The sequence below is a fragment of the Rhinoraja longicauda genome, chromosome 35 (genome assembly GCF_053455715.1).
Source record: "Rhinoraja longicauda isolate Sanriku21f chromosome 35, sRhiLon1.1, whole genome shotgun sequence".
Taxonomy (NCBI): Eukaryota; Metazoa; Chordata; class Chondrichthyes; order Rajiformes; family Arhynchobatidae; genus Rhinoraja; species Rhinoraja longicauda.
Genome location: NC_135987.1, coordinates 7,494,627 through 7,510,733, shown reverse-complemented (window position 1 = coordinate 7,510,733; position 16,107 = coordinate 7,494,627). Strand labels below are relative to the sequence as shown.

At 44.9% G+C, this 16,107-nt stretch overlaps 1 protein-coding gene across 4 annotated transcripts in view; it reads left to right on the top strand.

Annotated features, from left to right (window-relative positions):
- The window catches only part of tbata (thymus, brain and testes associated), a 42,520-nt gene that overhangs the window by 12,156 nt on the left and 14,257 nt on the right, over positions 1–16,107 (top strand). For all 4 annotated transcript variants that reach the window (XM_078428600.1, XM_078428596.1, XM_078428597.1 and 1 more), the window contains 3 exons: positions 1,849–2,090; positions 6,022–6,201; positions 12,754–12,842. In XM_078428600.1, the coding sequence (XP_078284726.1) occupies positions 1,877–2,090; positions 6,022–6,201; positions 12,754–12,842 (483 nt within the window). In that variant the 5' untranslated portion in view covers positions 1,849–1,876. The remainder of the gene's footprint in view (positions 1–1,848; positions 2,091–6,021; positions 6,202–12,753; positions 12,843–16,107) is intronic.

Genomic DNA, 16,107 nt, shown 5'->3' with positions numbered 1-16,107 from the left:
AAGGGCCGAATGGCCTCCTCCTACACCTATTGTCTATGTCTTTCTTTGCCATAAGATGTTTACTGGTGATTGCACATTACTCAATTCCATTCAAATTGCTCATAAGGATCAAGATCTAGATAATGTTCAGGCATCAGCAGGCAAGTGTCAAGCATCATTTGTGTAGGAAGGAACTGCAGATGCTGGTTACATCGAAGAAAGGTCTCGACCCGAAATGTCACCCATTCCTTCTCTCCAGAGATGCTGCCTGTCCTGCTGAGTTACTCCAGCATTTTGGGTCTATCTTCACGCATCATTTATTCTGTACAAGTGCAAGAGAGTCTAATCATCTACCCTTAATGTTCAATGTTCAATATACACACACTAAACTTTTTTTTTTCTCTCTCGTTTATTATACAGTTTACAGTGCACTATGTTTACATATTCTGTTATGCTGCTGCAAGTAAGAATTTCATTGTTCCATCTGGGACATATGACAATAAAACATACTTGACTCTTGACTCTTGCCATTGTGTTCACTGACTCTTTACCATCAACATTTTGGGAGTCACCATTGACTAGAAGCAAATGGACTAGTCACATGAATACTGAGGCTATAAGAATATGGTTCGGTCGGCACGGTGGCGCAGCGGTAGAGTTGCTGCCTTACAGCGAATGCAGCGCCTGAGGTCAGGGTTCAATCCCGACCATGGGTGCTGTCTGTACGGAGTTTGTACGTTCTCCCCGTGACCTGCTTTGGTTTTCTCCGAGATCTTCGGTTTCCCCCCACACTCCAAAGACGTACAGGTTTGTAAGTTAACTGGTTTGGTAAATGTAAAAATTGTCTCTAGTGGGTGCAGGATCGTGTTAATATGCGGGGATCGCTGGTCGACGTGGGCCCGGTGGGCCGAAGGGGCCTGTTTCCGCACTGCATCTCTAAATTAAACTAAACTAAACTAAACAGGTTAGAGGTTGGGTATCCTGCAGCAAATGACTCAACCATTCACCATCTGTAAGGCTCAAGTCAAGAGAGTTGTGCGGCCCTCTGCACGTGAGCCTTATACACACTGAATGGTTGGGGAATCAATGGGTAGGTGCAGAACCAACAACAGTCAAGAAGCTTAATGACAGGGCATAACTGTTTTTATCGTCAGTGCAACTAACACCTTAAATAGTCACTGCAATTGGAGATTACCTTTCCAATCACTCACTGCCATGACTTGGAAATATATCACTGCTCCTTATTATCTAAATACTAGATGCAACATCCACAACCCATTGGCAGTATGCTTATCAGAAATACTCCTACAGTTTAAGAAAATAGCTCGCCACTATCTTCTAAAGAGCAGGAAATACCGCCATGGTCACTACATGCATTCTGATTTATGTTATTCCTGTGTGAAATCTTGTGAGGTTTTTACCATTTTAAAGGCATTACATGAATATAACTGTTTACTGTTATTATTAAAGGCAATCGCAGACTGATATTGAAAATATATATTAAAGGCTTGGTCAGTGGGGGATGTTTAATAAAACACATAGAAAGGGAAGTAGAGAGACAGGGAAATTTAGCACTTAGGTTCTACGCAGCTAAAAGAATAGCCATCAAAGATACAGCAATGAAAACTGGGATAATAGATAGATCACGGGCCATTGTAGAACAGGAGGAAGATCCAGAGAAAGGGATTGACAATGCCATGAAGTGAGTTGCAAACGGGAATGAGGTAAGTCAAATCTCAAATGATTTTCTCAACTAGATGACATGTGAATTTTGCCCTTCTATAAAACAAATTCAAATATGCCAGTGATGCGAGTCTTCTTCAGACCTTTCTAACGTTATTTCTTAATGGCTCTATATCCTTCTGAAAGCATTGGGAAGACGTCAGTGAAGGAAACCATGGAGAAATTAGGTCAACCAGCCCTCGATCCATTCAAAAGCAACCAAGAGCCCATGGTGGCAAGGAAATCAAGCTCGAAGCCTCTGAATTCGCTGCTACGCTTCAGTATTGGTGCTGAGAGGCCACAATCGAACAATCGCTTTGGGATGCTGAGCCACAACTCCTTTTTCTCAAGGCATAATCCTCACCCTCATCGAGTGACACATATCAATGGTAAGACCTTCTAGTAATCAATTATTTGCCTTCTTTCACCATGCAGATATGGTTGAACAAAGCACTTTCCCCTCTTTACTACACAGATCCAGAAAGAATTATGTAGCCATAAATCATCATAATTTCAGATGATTTCAGAATATTCCTCTTCATCACCACATCAAATGTTATTTCTTAGTGCACAGAGAAAAACCTATTAGATTTGGCTCCCAATTTTGTAGGAGTATCTCTTATCCCCATTCCATTTTCAATACTCGTGCACTATTACGGACCTTTTCAAATGTTTTTTTTAATCTGGTATACACAAATGCTTCAACATCTTTGTTGGTGCTACAACTTATACCTATCAAAGATCAGAGAATATAAATGGGCAAAAGCTTATTGTGTCCATTGAGCCATGAGAGACATGAGAAATGAATGAGGTGTGGCCAAGGAGTTTGTTAAGATTGTTCTAATTAGATATTGTTTCGAAATGTTGGACTTTGGTTGGCGCGGACGGATTGCTTTTCATCTTGCCTCATCAAGCTGACTTATACTTGGGTTCGTTTGGATAATTCTGAAAAAGATTAAATATTCAAACGTAAAAGACGTCATAAAAAGTGTGAAACACATAACAGGATCCTACACGGATTGGGAGAGTGTAAACATAGATTGACCGACTCCTAGCCTCCTGCCTTCTGCTTCTGTAATTTCATCGCACCTCTCAATTTCAATGTCTGCAATTATATTGCGCTTTCTTCAAAGTGAGCCCCATCTTAGATTGATGGAGATCCTGTTTTTGGACATAATCCCACAATTACTCTCTGACGCCTTGTTTAATTGCAAATGAAATGCAGGGTAGACGGTCAGAACCTTTTTCCTGGGACAGAGGATTCAAATACTGGAGGGCATAACTTTATGAAATTAGGGGCTAAGTTTGAAGGAGATGTGCGTGGCAAGTTTTTACACAGATGGTGGTGAGTCCTTGTAATGCACTGCTGTGGATGGAGGTGCAAGCAGGTTGGATAGCGTCACGTAAGAGTCTCTTTCTCCAGAGGTGCTGTCTGACCTGCTGAGTTACTCTGGCTTTTCGTGTCTATCTTTGGTTTAAACCAGCATCTGCAGTTCCTTCTGACACGTCTCTTGGATAGGCTATGGATACGCAGTGAATAGAGGAATATGGATTATGTGTAGGCAGATAACAGTTGGTCTTGGCATCATATTCGGCACAGATATAATGGCCAGAAAGGCCTGTTCTCGTGCTTTACTTTTACATAGAAACATAGAAAATAGGTGCAGGAGTAGGCCATTCGGCCCTTCGAGCCTGCACCGCCATTCAATATGATCATGGCTGATCATCCAACTCAGTATCCTGTACCTGCCTTCTCTCCATACCCCCTGATCCCTTTAGCCACAAGGGCCACATCTAACTCCCTCTTAAATATAGCCAATGAACTGGCCTCAACTACCCTCTGTGGCAGAGAATTCCACATGTTCTATGAAATGGCATAAAAAAATGAACAGCAGAATATTTGAGCAAAGTCTGTAGTCCAGTGATAAGATGTTATCGTATGAATAATATACGGTGGATGATGGAAATATTATTTCTAAAATGTTATGAGCTTAATTGCCAATTCACTTGTCTATTAGCAGTGACTATCTAAGAGCCTAAGAGTGTGCTCAGAATGGAAATGATTCTAAAATTATTTATTAGTTACCAGCAGAGATTTAATATGATTCAGTGAAATCCTTAAAAAAAATTATCTGATGTCTCTCCAATCTATTCTATGCATAATTCTACTGCAAAATTCTCTGCAATATGACATCTTCCTCGGAATGTTTCTGCAATACTAAGTCATATGGTCCTCGTATCAGGATTATTTCTGTGTGTGCAGTCTCACTCACGCTCATGCCTTTTGTACATTTCCCACCAGTTGTTCACCGCTGCGTTGAGGTTTTGCACCCGCACGGCTCCGAATATCTGCTGAGTTTACGGCTGCAATCATTCCCTAAGATAGAGCAGTTCTCATGCAGTGACTTAACCACAGAAAGCAGGAGATGAAGTCACACCCATGGGCACCCGACGCCCAGTGCAAATTGGAGGAACTTGCCCCAATGCAATTTGCCACAGAAGGCTGTGGAGGCCAAGTCAATGGATATTTGTTAAGGCAGAAACATATAGATTCTTGATTAGTACGGGTGTCAGAGGTTATGGGAAGAAGGCAGCAGAGTGTGGTTAGGAGGGAGAGATAGATCAGCCATGATTGAATGGCAGAATACACTTGACGGGCTGAATGGCCTAATTCTACTCCTATCCCTTATGACTTTCTGAACTTATGAACAGCACCTCATATTTCGCTCGGGCCACTTACACCCCAGCAGTATGAGTTTTCACTTCTCTAACTTCAAGTAATCCTTGCTTTCCCTCTCTCTCCATCCCTCCCCCTTCCCAGTTCTTGACTGTCCTCGATTACATTTTATCTATGTTTGCGTTGTTGTCACCTTCTCCTCGCTAACAATGATCTACTTGGCATTTTCCTTGATCCACATCTCTTTTGATGGCTCATTTTCACACCTTACCCTTCCTTATCTCTGTGTCTGCCTCTCCCCTGACACTCAGTCTGAAGAACGGTCTCGACCCGAAATGTCACTGAAATGAAATCTCTCCAGAGATGCTGCCTGTCCCGCTGAGTTACTCCAGGCATTTGTGTTGACCCATGGTCTGCCCTGATGACCTTCTAACAGATCAGAAACATGTAGAAAGCCAAAATATATCTAAATAAAAGCTCACAAATGGTTTTTTAAAAAATCTTCTAAAATCACACACACATTAATTTTTTTTAAATAACAGTAATTAGAATTTGAAGAAAACAAGTCTGCAGCTCAGCACATTACAGAATGCCCTCGAAAAGCCACAAGGTTCTGGAGTAACTCAATGGGACAGGCAGCATCTCTGGAGAACATGTATTTACAAAACCTGTAGGAAAATAACTGCAGATGCTGGTTCAAATCGAAGGTAGACACAAAATGCTGGAGTAACTCAGCGGGTCAGGCAGCATCTCTGGAGAGAAGGAATGTGTGACTTTTCAGGTCTCGACCCGAAACATCACCCTTTCCTTCTCTCTGGAGATGCTGCCTGACCCGCTGAGTTACTCCAGCATTTTGTGTCTACCTTTACAAAACCTGGTTCTGTACCTTCCCGTACCTCCAGTGTTCCCCTCCCTGACTCTCAGTCTGGTCAAAGGTCTCAACACGAAGCGTCTCCTTCCATTACTTCCCCTAATTTCACAAATCGCAACTGACACCTTTTGTCTTTTCAACTCTGGCCTTTTTTCTACCATCTGCCTATCGAAATCCCCCTCAGCTGTGTCCACCTATTAGCTACTTGGCTTTGTCCTGTTCTTCCTCTCTTCCAGCCTTCTTCCCCATACGCACAATCTGTTTGAAAGATAGTCCGGATCAAAAACATCACCTATTCATGTTCTCCAGAGACGCTGCCTGACCCCTGCTGAATTACTCCAGAACTTTGTGTGTTTTTTTTGTAAACCAGCACCTGCATTTCCTTGTTCTACAAAATGCCATAGATTTAGTGAGAAGCCATGTAATCTCTACAGAACTCTACAGGGAGGGGGGAGGAGGGAGGATAAGGGGGCTTGAGGGGGATGGAGTGGGGGAGAGGGGAGGGAGGGGGAGGGGGAGGGGAGGGAGGAGGGAGCGGGGAGGGGGGAGGGGGAGGCGAGAGGGTGCTGCACCAATGCTGGAGAGGTTTGGGCATTTGGTCTAGTTTTGAACTTAAAAAATGTGAGTTAAAAATTTGATGTCAATGTTGACATGTGAGACATTATTGCTCATCATTGGGCCAAAGAATTGCATCCCATATCTCCAAGCGCAACAGCAGAAAATAAAAATTAAAAAATGACATGTGCCCTTTTCAAATCTTTTCTTTTCCCAGGACTCAACGGGATGCCTGTTTGCACAGTTAATGACGACTGGCATGGCAACACGCCTCTTTCTCCACATCCATTGATAAAGAGCCAATTTCCAACCACTATCATGGGAAGACTTGGACTGCCCATCAGTATTTTCCAATGTAATGCCTTTGGTGATGGAAATATCCCAAAGACCACTCTAGGTATGTATCGTTAGGGTTCTTTTAATGCATGCTGGGCGCCCACAAGGCAAGGCCTGGTTCTGTGCTGTGTGAATTTAATTTCCTTAATCTCGTTTCCTTCTTGGTTTTTTTAAACTGTCAAAGGGATGTGGAATTCTCAGGCTGAGCCAGCATTAACCTAGTGCAACCTACTCCTGCACCTATTGTCTATTGTCTATTAAGAAACGTCACCCATTCCTTCTCTCCGGAGATGCTGCTTGTCCCGCTGAGTTACAACAGCTTTTTGTGTCTATCTTTGATTTAACCACCCCTCCCCATTTGTCATATCATATATATACAGCCGGAAACAGGCCTTTTCGGCCCTCCAAGTCCGTGCCGCCCAGTGATCCCCGTACATTAACACTATCCTACACCCACTAGGGACAATTTTTTATTTTTTTTACATTTACCCAGCCAATTAACCTACATACCTGTACGTCTTTGGAGTGTGGGAGGAAACCGAAGATCTCGGAGAAAACCCACGCAGGTCACGGGGAGAACGTACAAACTCCTTACAGTGCAGCACCCGTAGTCAGGATCGAACCTGAGTCTCTGGCGCTGCATTCGCTGTAAAGCAGCAACTCTACCGCTGCGCTACCGTGCCGCCCTTGTCCTCGGGGTGGCTGTGGCGTAGAGCTGTCTTCTTGGACCAACACGGTCCTTGAGGTGCGGGAAGACCCATGGTGCTGACAGGGAGGTGGGTTGCAGGACTTTGACCCAGCGACGTTGATGGGATGGCGATATTGTGAAAGTAGAGAATGACAGGTTATTGATTAGTAAGGACTTCAACAGTTGCAGGGAGAAGGCAGGAGAATGGGGTTGAGAGGGGAAAGTTGGCCAACCATGATTGAATGGCGGAGCAGACTGAATGAGCCAAATAGCCTAATTCTGCTCCTATGACTTATGAACTTATGAACAAAGAACTTAATGAGAGCCTTTAAGGACTGAGAGCAAATTTGAAGAAAAAAGTTTTTCTACAAAAGCCTTTTGTGGATTGGAACTTGTCACAGGTCAAAGGAGATCTACGAGAGTTAATGGATTTAGAACATAGAAAAATACAGCACAGGAACATGTTAGGAGCATAGAAGAGAAAAGCAAGGATGGTTTTCTTTGAAAAGAAGGCAGCCAGAAATTTGATCGAAGTGTATAAATTGATGAGGGTCTGGACAGAGTGGATGGGGGTTGACTGGTTTCTTTGGCAGAGAAGTCGAAGACGAGAGGTCATACGTTTAATGTAAAATGGAGAGAATTAAGAGTGGCGTATCACGCTGTAGGAAAAGGAATCACAGTGCCTGGAGATGTCGTAGGGACAGATAGCTTTCAAAAGAGAATTGGATATCTTACTGGAGAAGAAAAAATTGGAAGACCATAAAGGAAAGGCCAGTAGGTAGAATTGAAGACAATAGTCAATAGACAATAGCTGCAGGAGGAGGCCATTCGGCCCTTTGAGCCAGCACCGCCATTCAATGTGATCATGGCTGATCATTCTCAATCAGTACCCCGTTCCTGCCTTCTCCCCATACCCCCTGTCTCCGCTATCCTTAAGAGCTCTACCTAGCTCTCTCTTGAATGCATTCAGAGAATTGGCCTCCACTGCCTTCTGAGGCAGAGAATTCCACAGATTCACAACTCTCTCACTGAAAAAGTTTTCCTCATCTCAGTTCTAAATGGCCTACCCCTTATTCTTAAACTGTGGCCCCTTGTTCTGGACTCCCCCAACATTGGGAACATGTTTCCTGCCTCAAACGTGTCCAACCCCTTAATAATCTTATACATTTCGATAAGATCCCCTCTCATCCTTCTAAAGAGTTTAGTTTGGTACAGAGCTGACATAGACATGGTGGGCCGAACGATCTCCTCTTGTGCTGCAACCATTCTATGATAAGCATCCCCCACCTCCCATTCTTTCACAAAGTCCTTATCCCCATTGACCTTTCATTTGGTCACTCAATAGAATACTGAGGTGCAGAATCAGATTCTGTTTGGAGACATCCTTGCAAAATAATTTAACATGTGAATGATGCTATATTTGACATGTCAAAATAATTTGACATGTGAATGTCACCCATTCCTTCTCTCCTGAGATGCTGCCTGACCTGCTGAGTTACTCCAGCATTTTGTTCGATTTGTACCAGCATCTGCAGTTATTTTCTTACACTATAAATCAGGCTGTCATTGAATGCCCATATATCTACAGGGAAGCTCATTTTGTGTTTGCTTTTCTCCAGCTATTTAATACTGGTCCATTTTCAGAGAGTGTAGAATATTTGTAATAGCTCAAGATTATCCCCCAATGTCTGTTAATTAGATAGTTAGAAATGTACTTTTAAAACATAACACAAAAGCAACATGCTTGAGGAACTCGGCGGATCAGGCCACATCCATGGAGTGAATGGACACATGTCGTCTCAGGTTATGACCCTTCTTCAGACTCTAAAAGAAAGATTCCAGCATCTTTAGGTTCCTGTGTCTCCACTTTTAAAACATACGATCAAAGTATTCCTCCAAATTATCATCTTCTATCAATATTTTGATATCTTACTGGAGAAGAAAAAATTGGCATAGAAAATTGGAAAGTGGCTGAAAAGAAGAGATACTGTCTGGGCTGCCACGTGACCATCTAGAGGCTAACCATAAGACACACACCCAGGGCTGATCACCCTGTGGTGGGCCTGCCTCGACTGAGGGTGTCTTGTGATAAAAGGCCGAAACACCCAGTTGAGGTACACAACTGAAGATGTGTCTGAATGGTAGCAACATCACCTAGTGGTCACTCCCAAGAACAACACCAGTCAATTGTAGTGCAAACCTTAGGGATTGTAACATCTAGTCCTACTAATCAATCTGATATCAATATTTTTGAATGAATCAACATTTTTTGAAATAACTTTAATATTGAAGCATGCCAGACATTATTTATTTAGGCATTATGAATGAATGAATGGTACTTCACTAAGGCATTATTTGGCATAAGAGTATTAGGCATTATTTCATGTTGTTTATCAATCTGCGAAGATCTTGATACACTGGAATTTAGAAGGTATTGGGACAGCACGGTGGCGCAGCGGTAGAGTTGCTGCCTTACAGCGAATGCAGCGCCGGAGACTCAGGTTCGATCCTGACTACGGGCGCCATCTGTACGGAGTTTGTACGTTCTCCCCATGACCTGCGTGGGCTTTCACCGAGATCTTCGGTTTCCTCCCACACTCCAAAGACGTACAGGTATGTAGGTTAATTGGCTGGGCAAATTTAAAAATTGTCCCCAGTATGTGTAGGATAGTGTTAATGATGGCGGCGCGCACGGACGCAGCGGCTCACAGCTCTCCCTTTCGGTGCGTTTTATGTGTGTTATCTGTGTTATGTCTGTTAGTCAAATTTAGTCATTCAAACCAGGAAAATCAGGCAAATCCTACCTACAACCGAAAGGACCTTCTGATCATCGGATTCCAGTGCAATCGGGACCTTGTGCGCGAATTTCCACACCCGCGAAATATACCGGAAGAGATTGCCAGGACACCGGGCGCTCCGTGGATAGTTGTCGGCGCGAACAGGCGTCGCAGACGGAGGAGAAACAGGAAGCAAAAGCGAGGATGCCGGTCCGGTATACTTGCCAAGCTAAAGAGACAGCCACACAAACCACCGCTACCTAGCATGTTCCTCACCAACGCCAGATCCATCATCAACAAAATGGACGAACTTAAACTACAGATATCAGCAAACAAACTCGTGGAGGACTGTTGCATTCTCTTAGTAACAGAGACATGGCTTCATCCACTTATCCCAGACGGAGCCATTGAGCTAGCCGGGCGCACAGCGTTTCGTTGGGACAGAAACATCGACTCCGGTAAGAGCAAGGGGGGGGGGTTATGCATTTATGTGCACAACAGCTGGTGCACTAATATCCAAACCATAGATAGCCACTGTTCTCCTGATCTGGAGTCCCTAACAGTTAAATGCAGGCCTTTTTACCTTCCTCGCGAATTTACAGGGGTTATAGTAACAGCAGTCTACATCCCACCGAATGCTAACGCTAGCACAGCTTTAGGCTACCTGCTAGGTGCAATAAACTCACAACAGAGCACATATCCAGAAGCAGCCCACATCATAGCCGGGGACTTCAACCATGCAGACCTAAAGTCAGTTCTCCCGAAACTTGAACAACACATAAGATGTGCTACCAGGGGGAAAAACACACTAGACAAGGTTTACTCAAATATTAAGAAGGGGTTCAGGTCAGCACCACTTCCACACCTGGGGCAGTCAGATCACCTGTCCATATTCCTAACCCCAGCATACACCCCACTCAGGAGGAAAGCTCCAGTCACCATAAAGACTGTGAAGACATGGCCTGAAGGAGCTTCCTCGCAGCTGCAGGATTGCTTCGAAAGGACCAACTGGGATATTTTTGAGGATCAGGACTTGGAGGAGTACACATCAACTGTACTTTGCTACATCAAAAACTGCGTTGACAATGTCACCGTCGACAAACGCATCCGGTTGTACCCCAATCAAAAACCCTGGATGACAAAGGATGTCAGGTCTCTCCTCAAGGACCGTAACACCGCCTTCAGGTCTAGTGACAGAGCTCTATACAGTGCTGCTAGAACCAACCTGAAGAGAGGCATCAAGGATGCCAAAGCGTCCTACAAGAGGAAGATTGAGGACCACTTTTCCAACAATGACCCACGGCGGGTATGGCAAGGCATCCAGCACATCACCAATTACAAGACCAGCAACCGCACGACTGCCGACGGCGACGCCTCGTTGGCTGAGGAACTTAACTGTTTCTTTGCTCGTTTCGAGGTGAAAGCTACAGTGGCAGACATTACACCCTCTCCAGCACCTGAGAGCAACACCTTCACTGTGCAGGAGTATGACGTTAAGCGAGTGCTCAGAGCAGTGAATCCCAGGAAAGCTGCAGGCCCCGATGGTGTGACGGGCAGAGTGCTGAGGGAATGTGCAGACCAATTATCTGAGGTCTTCACAAAAATCTTCAACCTGTCCCTTTTAAAATCCACCATCCCTCCCTGCCTGAAGTCCGCCATAATCATCCCACTGCCGAAAAAGCCTGTCATCAGCGGTCTTAACGACTACCGTCCGGTAGCACTCACACCGGTCATCACAAAGTGCTTCGAGAGACTGGTCCTGCAGCACATCAAAGCCAGCCTCCCACCCACCTTCGACCCATACCAGTTTGCCTACAGAGCAAATAGGTCTACAGGGGATGCCATCGACACTGCTCTTCACACTGCACTGACCCACCTTGAACACCAGGGGAGCTATGTGAGGATGCTCTTTCTCGACTTCAGCTCTGCCTTTAACACGGTCATCCCGAGCAGACTGGTCACCAAACTTTCCGACCTTGGATTTTCCCTAACCATCTGCAAATGGATCAAGGACTTCCTGACCAACCGCCCCCAGACAGTCAAAATAGGCCCTCACCTCTCCTCCACCATTACACTGAGCACCGGCTCACCACAGGGCTGTGTGTTGAGCCCCATCCTTTACTCCCTCTACACTCACGACTGCGCCCCCACCCATCCCACCAACACCATCATCAAGTTCGCGGATGACACGACTGTGGTTGGACTTATCTCAGAAGGAGATGAGACAGCCTATAGGGATGAAATCCAAAGGCTGGCAGCATGGTGTTCAGTGAACAATCTGGTCCTGAACTCCTCCAAAACAAAGGAACTTATAATTGACTTTAGAAAAACCAGTGGAGATTACGACCCACTCTACATCAATGGGGTCTGCGTGGAAAGGGTACCAGCTTTCAGGTTCCTGGGTACGCACATCGCAGAGGATCTCACCTGGTCTACCAACACCATCACCACAGTAAAGAAGGCACAGCAGAGACTCCACTTCCTGAGGATCCTCAGGAAAACCAACCTGCAGGAGAAGCTCATGTTGTCCTTCTATCGCTGCTCCATCGAGAGTGTGCTGGCATACTGTATAACCACATGGTATGCCAGCTGCTCAGAAAAGGACAGGAAGGCCCTTCAGAGGGTCATCACGACGGCCCAGAAAATCATCGGCTGCTCACTGCCCTCCCTGGAGCACCTGTTCAGCCTGCGCTGCCTCAGTAGAGCAGGCAAAATAATAAAAGATCCATCCCACCCCGGCCACCGTCTGTTTGTTCATCTGCCCTCTGGTCGACGTTTCAGGTCAATCAAATCCCGAACAAACAGACTTAAGAACAGTTTTTACCCCAGGGCCATACGAGAACTGAACACTACCTGTGCACTAGGCAACACCGTTAAAAAATCTTGTACTTAATTTAATTGTATTTATGTATTTATTTGTTTTTGCATTTATTGCATATATGTTTGTACGCACCGTCAGGATTGGCTGTTTTTTAATTTCGTTGTACTCGTTGCAATGACAATAAATGAATATTATTATTATTATTATTATGTGCGGGGATCGCTGGGCGGCGCGGACCCCGGTGGGCCGAAGGGCCTGTTTCCGCGCTGTATCTCTAAATCTAAAAAAAAATAATCTAAAAAAAAAGAAAAACATTTTTTATTTCAGCACCATTGTCGGAAGCTTGGCGAGAAGAACTGAGAGAATTTACCACTAAAGTCTGTTTCCTTGCACCTGAACAGCCTGAACAAAAGAAGGTTAGCACATCTCTCATTAGTGATAAGAGTTTTGCAAAATGCCTGCATTTTATTGCTCTGTTTTTTATGGAAGTCACTTTAGTTTCGTATGCTGAAATAGTGGAACAAAGGTTCCTAGGCGGAGACCGATATCATAATTTCACCAGAGCTCTTAGATTTCCTTTTTGCTGCCTTCCTTGCTGTTAATGAGAAGCACACATAGGTGGCATCAGACAGTGAACCATGCAGATGCTGGTTTACACAAATGAACACAAAGTGCTGCAGTAACTCAGCAGGGTTGGAGTAACACAGATAGGTGATGTTTCGGGTTAGGACCCTCCTTCAAACTGATTGTAGGGGGAGAAATTGGGAGAAACCTGGGAGGTGAACGCGTAGCAGGTGAGGGGTGAATGCAGGAGAGGGGGGGTTTTGATGGGCAACTGGTTGGAACAAAGGCCAGAGATTAGAGCAAGAGGGTGTGAGACAGAAGGGTTGAAGAGTTGCAAATTGTGGACCAGAGGAGGGAATGTGGGAGGAGGGGGAGGAAATAGGTGCGAGTTCAGGTGGGGCACTGGTGGGGTGAAAGAGGGGTTTGTGGGGGAGAAAGGGGAGGTCTATATTGGGAGAATTCAATGTTCATTTTGCTGGGTTGTAAGGTTCCGAAGCAGAATATGAGGGGACGTTCCTCTAGTTTACATGTGGCCTACCTCTGGCAATGGAGGAGGCCCAGGACAGAAAGGTCAGTATGGGAATGGGAAGGGGAGGCAAAATGGTTGGCAACCGGTGGATCAGGCAGGTCTTGGCGGACCAAGCGCAAGTGTTCAGCGAAACAACCACCAAGTCTGCGCTTGATCTCGCTGGAGTACAGGAGGCCACATCGGAAACATCAGATGCAGCTGATGAGGTTAGAGGAGGTGCACATGAACCTGTCTCACCTGGAAGAACCTCTGTGGTCCCTGGATGGAGGCAAGGGATAGGAATAAGTGTTACATCTCCTGAAGTTGCAGTACAATAGAATACAATATATCTTTATTGTCATTGTACAGGGGTACAGCGAGATTGGGAATGCACCTCCCATACGATGCAATAAATTAATTAGCTAATCAGCATAAATTTAAACAGGCCAATGAAACAAATTAGAAACAGTTTTAAAACAGAATAAAGTGCAAGTAGATCCACTTCGGTTCACTGTGCGATGTGACCATCCGGCTCAGCAGGACCGGTTCATAGCAGCTATGGCCCTGGGGATGAAGCTGTTCCTGAGTCTGGAGGTGCGGGCGTAGAAGGCGTTGTAGCGTCTGCCCGATGGTAGAAGTTCGAACAGACTGTTGCAGGAGTGTGAGGAGTCTTTGTGAATGCTGGTGGCTTTTCTGAGGCATCGTGTGTTGTAGATGCCCTCCAAGACTGGTAGCTGTGTTCCGATAGTCTTCTGAGCTCTATGGACTGCCCACTGAAGAGCTTTCCTCTCTGTACTTCACTTCTAGTGCTCTTCGTCAATTTATTCCTATCAACTAATTATAAGATATACAGATACCTCTCTGATAGACATTGAGGAAAAGGTTTGGGGCTTCAAATGGCCATTTGTTCACCTTTTTAAAGGTTTTAACCTTGAAACTGTTCATCCAAACTATTTTATTGAAAGAATTTTCTCCTGTTGTGACAGGTCAATAGACAATAGACAATAGGTGCAGGAGGAGGCCATTCGGCCCTTCGAGCCAGCACCGCCATTCAATGTGATCATTGGTCAATTACAGCAGTTATCTGAATGAATGTGCATGAGTTTTTTGACAGACTTTTAAATTTGCTGCATTCAATATCTGTTTTAAGCTTTCAAACATTGTCATGCATATTTTAACGTGGCTGAATTTTGAATGAATGGGATTCAGTTTCACAAACTGACTAACTGGATGGACCAAAGATATCACAAAATGCTGGAGGAACTCAGCGGGTCAGGCAGCATCTCAGGAGAGAAGGCAGGGCCGTCTTAATGCATGGGCCTGATGGGCACTTGCCCGGAGGCCCATGAGCATAGGGGCCCCATGCTGATCTGTGTATGTTAAGTGACTTGCAATAAATAAATACTACTTTAAAAATGTAGGTTCAATAAGTGCTTTTTTAGCAACATTCTCGGTCACTAAGTGCTTCTCACAGCGATCTGTAAGTGCTTTTCGCAACAATGTAGCACCCTAAGTCCATCGCTAAGTGCTTTTCGGTAAGTGCTTTTCGCTGGCACGACAGGGGGGGGGCTGGTAGGGAAAGGAGGGTGGGGGAGAGTAACGGTAGGGGCCCCAGTACACTGCTTTGCCCGGGGGCCCATAATGCTGTAAAAACGGCCCTGAGAGAAGGAATGGGTGACGTTTCAGGTCGAGACCCATCTTCAGACTGATGTCAGGGGAGGGGGCGGGACAAAGAAAGGATGTAACTGGATGGAAATAGTTATATTACATAATAGTCTATAGCAAAGCAAGAAAAATATTCTAAGATCAGTTCACACTTGCGACCAATGTGTAATCATGAAAACAGGAAGATATAATACACTCAGTCCGGCTCAATCATCCATTAATATTTTTTTCCTCGATTTCCTCGGAGACCATTCATTTATCTTCTGAAACCAAGATTACATTATACAGTATCTCTCTAAAAAAATTAAATGTTGCTTTTCTTATATGCCCACAATTACAGAAAAGGGATGGACTCTCCTGACAGTCTTTGACTAATTACCATGTACATATGTTGTAAACATAGCAAGCCTCTTTAAGTGGTTGTCATGTTGTCTGTGAGATTCTGTCTGAGAAAAGCTACCTTCAACATTGATTTTCGTTTGGTAGTATTTCAGTGATCCGTCCCTCTCAAGGTAAAGATCACTTGCACAGTGATACAACGGGTGCCAACACTTGCGTTGGTAGTGTTGCAGGAGCTCTGCTTGATTCCATGGCAATATAAGGTGTTGAGTCTGACAAGAATACACTGTAAGCGAGTTATCGGGGGAGAGGGTAGACACAAAATGCTGGAGTAACTCAGCGGGTCAGGCAGAGAAGGAATGGGTGACGTTTCGGGTCGAGACCCTTCTTCAGACTGAAGGAGAGAACTCCATTTATGTCATAATTCTGTACTCCCTCCTTGCTAATTATATCTTTTCATGAGATCATTTCTTTACTGACACTGGTATTGAAGTCCTCCCCCACCCTAGTTCTCCCACTAGTTTCTGCCCCTCCCCCACCCTAGTTCTCCCACTAGTTTCTGCCTCTCCCCCACCCGTTCTCCCACTAGTTTCTGCCCCTCCCCC